At 41.5% G+C, this 6,065-nt stretch overlaps 1 protein-coding gene and 2 non-coding genes across 3 annotated transcripts; all 3 read left to right on the top strand.

Annotated features, from left to right (window-relative positions):
* The first annotated feature begins 337 nt into the window (after nt 1-337).
* TRNAK-UUU (transfer RNA lysine (anticodon UUU)) lies at nt 338-410 on the top strand. The gene has a single exon. It is a non-coding gene; the product is annotated as a tRNA-Lys (tRNA).
* A 2,847-nt stretch (nt 411-3,257) lies between these two features.
* TRNAW-CCA (transfer RNA tryptophan (anticodon CCA)) lies at nt 3,258-3,331 on the top strand. The gene has a single exon. It is a non-coding gene; the product is annotated as a tRNA-Trp (tRNA).
* A 1,923-nt stretch (nt 3,332-5,254) lies between these two features.
* Nucleotides 5,255-5,948, top strand: LOC123098534 (ATP synthase protein MI25). Its single transcript, XM_044520564.1, has one exon. It carries the CDS (start codon nt 5,289-5,291, stop codon nt 5,865-5,867), a length of 579 nt encoding a protein of 192 aa, XP_044376499.1. The 5' UTR covers nt 5,255-5,288; the 3' UTR covers nt 5,868-5,948.
* The last annotated feature ends 117 nt before the right edge of the window (nt 5,949-6,065 follow it).

Here is a 6,065-nt window from a genome sequence, read left to right as displayed (position 1 = left end):
ACCAGCTCTCAGATCCAGCTTAGTAAACCAAACAGCACAAGATAACTCATCCAACAATTCTTCAACTACAGGCATTGGGTATTTTATTAGACGAATCCATCTTATTTCCTTATTTCTCTGTTTTGGTAGCAGGAGAAGTAGTTTGTTCAGCCCGGACTTCAAAGTAGTCTCCCCCGTTGACCTTCTTTTTTAGATAGAATCCTCAATGAGTGGAAAGGACTCCCAGACTTGCTCCACAGTACTATACCATACAGAGCCGCGCCCTTGTGATATGATAAGAAGAAAAGGGGCCAGGCCGCCCTCTTTTCTTTTCCGCACCAAGCCTTCTTGTAAAATCGGGTGTATAGCTCAGTTGGTAGAGCATTGGGCTTTTAACCTAATGGTCGCAGGTTCAAGTCCTGCTATACCCAAAACAAAAAAAACCACTCTTGTATTCGTAAGGATGCATAGTAGCCTTCAAAGAGCACTCTTTGGCCTTGAGAAAAGCCCCTTTCTCATCAACATCTCGACTTTGCTCGTTGTTTGAGGTAAGTATAAAGGAGATCAGACTGGCTCGGTCATTGATAGGCCGGCCTTCTCCTTATTCATTGGATAGGGCGCGGGGGAAAGTCAAGTCAAGCACTAGTTAGTTGGGGTGGGACGCACCAAAGCAGCGTTCGTTGCACTAGCGCCTTATCTTTTGAAGCTAAACAGAGGCTCGAAAGACGGAGTACGTCCGAAGTCGTTGGCTGCCTTTTTGTAGTGCGCAAGTCAGAGTGAACTTCTTCTTCTGTTCTGCGAATCTACTAACGAGAACTGCCGTACAGTCCTATCTTTTTTTAAGAAAGATCGTAGATGAACGTTTCGTTTCGTTACCTAAGTAGTTGAGCAATTCATTCCAAGGTAAACAAAGAGGTATTTCCTTTTCTCGTTCAGTCCTTCTCTCCTTCCATCCCAGTAGGCCTATTCATGCTTTTTTGCTATCCATCTTGATCAAATAGAAGAAGGGGAAATTCAGACTAGGCAAAACACCTCAAAAAGTGAAAAAAAGATAAAACAACTTTCTTATTGTCAAGTAGTAAACCATAGTTCTCATCCTAGGAAACCATATCGATCATCGGTTCAGAGCTCCCAACTACGAAGCTCTTTTCTAGAGCGAGTCAACAATTCGTGGATCCATGGTTTGGATGAAGCTATGTACCCGGGTAGAGATGATTTGTCTCAAAGATGTTCCGCTCATCCAAGAATCTGAAACTTCATCTACATAAACTCATAAATAGCCCTTTCCTTTCTTTTCTTGACTTAAAAAGGTAATCAATCCTTTCTTTTCATCTTTTATCAAGTCTTCCTCTTCCTGATTGAGTCAATCAGGGATAGAAATTCGGATCAACTATGAGGAGTAGGGCTGCTGGGCAAGTGAATGAACTCTGTCCTAGGCATTTCCAATAAGTTCAGTGAAGTGAGGGCGAAGCCTTTTTTGAGAGGGAAAATACACTCCAAATGATATTCCATAATGGAAGGAATGAGTGGAAGATTTACTGGCAGAAAAAAATACGATACTTTTCTAGTCGTAGGTAGGGCTACCTATCTAGTTTCGTGCTTCGGGCGTACCAGATTCAATAGGCTAGGTTATAGCTGACAGATTTCTTTAAGAACTAGCCGCCTATAAGCCTCGCTAGTAGTATTCCTGCCCAGTGCCGGAGTAGTGACTCACAAGGTAAGTTCTCCTCGATGCATTTCCAACACTCTCTTTTTCTACGTACACTTTTGATTCCTCAGTAGGTAGGGACAACGTTCGAGATCTCATCCGACCGTCTATTTCTCACTGATTGGGAGATTGGATTGGAATCCGAGGAGAACTGATTGGATGTCATGGAACGAATGGGGCACTACGTTGGTTACCCACTGCTAGCCTAGCGGAGATTTCTCTATTTGTTGAAAGTGGAAAGGAGTCATATTTGAATCGGAAAGTTGGGCTCGTTCACTCACACCTTTCTTTGATTATCGATGACTTGGCTTCTTGCTCAAGTAAGCACCCGGCATACCAATTCATTATCCTTGGGGCTCGGCTCGCTCCTTCCTATCTACGTTATTCTTTCTTTGTTACTCTCGTAATGACGTTCCGAAAGAAATCAAGGTTACCAGGTCACAGCTCTGATTCTTCTTCCCTTATAGAACCTTCCCGCAAGAAATCAGTGGAAGTGGGTCCGCCCCTACAACTCATCAAATCTGCCTTCTTTTCTGTTCTGCGCTGTACATATTCTCAAGTTATGAGAAAGAATGGATTTGAATGCAATTTGGAATTAACAAAATAAACGAATGAAGAATATTTTTACCTCTTATCTGATAAGCAATCAAAGCATTTGAACTGCTCAATGAACAATAAAGAAAGAGCTAAGGTAAAAAAGTATATGTGTTACTAATAGTAAACCAATTTTATTTGGAGTTTGCTTTCAGCTGAACATGTTATAACTACAAATGAGGTGAGGCTTGATTAGGTGGCTTTGCAAGAACTAGGGAGGAACACAAGTTATGTACTTTAGGCTAAACATATGAATTTAGAAGATCAACTTTTCCAATTGGACATAAACAAAAGCAACCAATAATATATATATATATATAAACTTCCATAATATTTTCTCTATGGTGAAGTAATTTCATCGATAACCACTAAACGATTAAGTAGCGATGTATGCAAAGCTAGACAACGAACATTTCATAATACACTCGTTCTGCATATCTTTAGGATAAAAGATAAAACTGCGAAAAAATCCGTTTTCCTAAATAAAAAGATCAAGAAATCTATTTTGTATGGTTCTTATTTCGTTGAAAACGTTTCCATGAGACTTTCTTTCATTGAAGAAGTCCATGACTTGTTCTAGGTGATATGAGGTTGAACAGGCTTTAGAAAAAATGCAAAGAAGGGTACATGAGGGTGGAATAAAAATCAAAAAGATGACCCCTTCTTTCTTCCTGAGCATTACCGATAAATATTCATTCTTTATACGTTAGGTTGGGTTTCAGATGTATATCATTTATTATATGAAACCAAAAAGAAGAAATGACAAGAAAGTTGTATATAGATGGAGGAATAAATTATGATGTGGAAAACAAGGCAGGGGTTCAAATCCTGTCATCCCTACCTATTACTTCTCCTATGGGCAGTAACGAGGGATCAATTGAGATCGATTCAAATTGGACAAAATTCAGAGTTTCATTTTTCTATATGCATGCGGTACAAAAATCATCCTTTTCTTTACTGCTTTATCTCCCGGAAAGCGCTCTTAGTTCAGTTCGGTAGAACGTGTGTCTCCAAAACCCAATGTCGTAGGTTCAAATCCTACAGAGCGTGATTCTGTTCTTGTTATGTCGAATCCAAAAAAAAGAACTTATATAAATATAAGAAAATGAGACAGTAATGAGGTCCATATCGTCATCGTAATAAAAAGAAAGATCTGCAAGCATTCTTTATGGGAGTCGGGGCTTTCTGATTTGAAGTTGCTGGAAAAGGACCTCTGTGATCGGTTGATCATTAGTCGTTTTTTTAAGGTAAGTAGGCAGGGGTGTCTTGATCGAAACCGAACTTCAATTCCACCCAGCTCAGATTCTATGCAGCAGTGGGGAAGACCTGTTTATACTTTTATTGAGAATTCCATTTCTTCCTGCCGCACCCCAATTCTTTCCCAGCAGTTGAAAATTGATATGAGATCTTGAACCCAGGGGGCTCCTATGTTCTGGGCAGAGGCATTGATGCGGGCTATTAGAATAAGGTGGTAAGGTCCAGGCATCTTCAAACCCCACATATGCCCTCTTTGATCTAGTAAGGGGAATGAAAGAAACAGGAATGTTGCACAGTAAAGTGTCAGCACTCATCCCCAAACTCCATAGGCCCCGCAATAGAAAGAGTTTACTTCGGTGCCGGAGAGCCGAAACCGCTAACCGAAACAAGACATATTCACTTTGACCACAGCCACCCGCACTTGCCTACCCGACTGGCTATTTTAGCTATTCTCTCTTCAACCTTCCTCTAACCTAAAATAGTCGTACCGCTCCCCCTTTAGAGATAGATTTCTTTATTCTCTAAGCTAGCTAAACGCCCGAAACATAATAAGCTAAGCCTCCGTCGATTTAGCCAAAGCAGGCCTGGAGAAAATAATGGGAGTCGGTGTCCCTTAAACGCCTTGTTTCCTCTTCTTTACGGTGGCTTCTTCTTAAATGAAAGAAGATCTCTGCTGCGCTTATGCCTTCAAACCCGAAAACAGTGGTTATTACGACACCAGGTGAAATAGCTGCTTTTTCTTCTCTTCCTCCCCTCGACCTATTGAAGTTGCGCTCACCCGCAGCCCTAAGCCCTACAGTTCCTTCGCTTACCGCCTAATCTTAATCTATTGCCCTGCCTCCAAGAGAAGAAATGGCACCAACCGATACAATGGCAGCTAGTTCCAGGGAAGCTGCTTCAATGGAAGTTGGATTGCCTAGTTGCTTTTGAGTTCGATTTGAACTAGTTTCCAAGCTTTTTTTTCATCCATGCCTATAAGTATAATTATCTTTTCCAATCCGAGTGTTCCATCGGACTTACTCCATTTGCTTCTAGGGATAGATAGGGCTGGAGTCGTCAGTGCTAGAATGAAATGTGAATGAGAGCATAGATTGATTGTCTCACTGCATGTACGTATAGTAACCGGTTAATAATACTAAGGGTCCCTAATACTAATCTCGACATGAGAGGAACGTGTCCTCTCGGCCTTGATATATACTAACAAATATGGTTTTTTCACTCAGACATGAGAGGTGAGATCGATTATATGATGGAGACAGATGGAGGAGCAGAAAGTGAGAGATTGTGGCGTGAAGCACATGTAAGGTGTACAACTCTTGAGACGGATGCATCGAGGTGCCGGCCTGTGAGAACGCTCGTCATAGCGTTGCGCCATAATTTTGTGATGGGTCTTTCGTTTTAAAAATAGGAGTTTTTCGGGTCTAGTTTACCGGTCCGTCAATAAATGCGTATGAAAAGTGAAATAGTTGATGTGATGGATGTGCCCGGTATCGATCAATGAAACATCGGCTCGACGCAGGATTTCAATAGAACGAAAAACATCGTAAGTAGTAGAGGGATAGGTACTTATTCCCGGCCAGCGGTATCATTGCTGCTCCCCGCCTAATGCGGATCATTGTGCAATGCTTATGTGAAATCTCAATCCAAAACTTCTTCGTTTCGTTGGAAAAACCAACGCCGACGTCAAGATCAGTCTCCTTTCCTTTCAAAAGTGAGCGAGCAGAGCTGAAAAAGATGGAGTTACCTGGAGATGAGATTTCTTTCTACGGATATGAAGGATAGAAATATGCTATTTGCTGCTATTCCATCTATTTGTGCATCAAGTCCGAAGAAGATCTCAATCTATAATGAAGAAATGATAGTAGCTCGTTGTTTTATAGGCTTTCTCATATTCAGTCGGAAGAGTTTAGGTAAGACTTTCAAAGAAACTCTCGACGGGAGAATCGAGTCTATTCAGGAAGAATTGCTGCAATTCTTCAATCCTAACGAAGTAATTCCGGAGGAATCCAATGAACAACAACGATTACTTAGGATCAGCTTGCGAATTTGCAGCACCGTAGTAGAATCATTACCAACGGCACGCTGTGCGCCTAAGTGCGAAAAGACAGTGCAAGCTTTGTTATGCCGAAACCTAAATGTAAAGTCAGCAACACTTCTAAATGCCACTTCTTCCCGCCGCATCCGTCTTCAGGACGATATAGTCACAGGTTTTCACTTTTCAGTGAGTGAAAGATTTGTATCCGGGTCTACGTTCAAAGCTTCTACCATAGACCTAATTCGAGAAGGCTTGATAGTCCTAAGAAAGGTGAGGGTGGGGGGTTCTATTTAGGAAGAATAAGAAGAATCTCATTCATGTGTTCATGCTAACAGAAGAGCGGATCCAATACACATAAGACTTTTTTTCAGGAAATTCCTAATGTAAATGATGAATTTGGGATGTCATGCCCCACAAGTTAGTTGCCCAAGCGCTCCCTAGGAGGGCAGTCTACCACAAGATAGAGTTTGAGCCTGGAGCCAAAGCCCCAAC

Source organism: Triticum aestivum, chromosome 4D (genome assembly GCF_018294505.1).
Source record: "Triticum aestivum cultivar Chinese Spring chromosome 4D, IWGSC CS RefSeq v2.1, whole genome shotgun sequence".
NCBI classification, from domain to species: Eukaryota; Viridiplantae; Streptophyta; class Magnoliopsida; order Poales; family Poaceae; genus Triticum; species Triticum aestivum.
Note: the sequence above shows the minus strand (reverse complement) of the source record. Positions and strands in the feature narration are given on the sequence as shown.

What these genes read in the sequence shown, in the direction of transcription:
- LOC123098534 (XM_044520564.1), top strand. Translation starts at nt 5,289, where the DNA reads ATGAGATTTCTTTCTACGGATATGAAGGATAGAAATATGCTATTTGCT.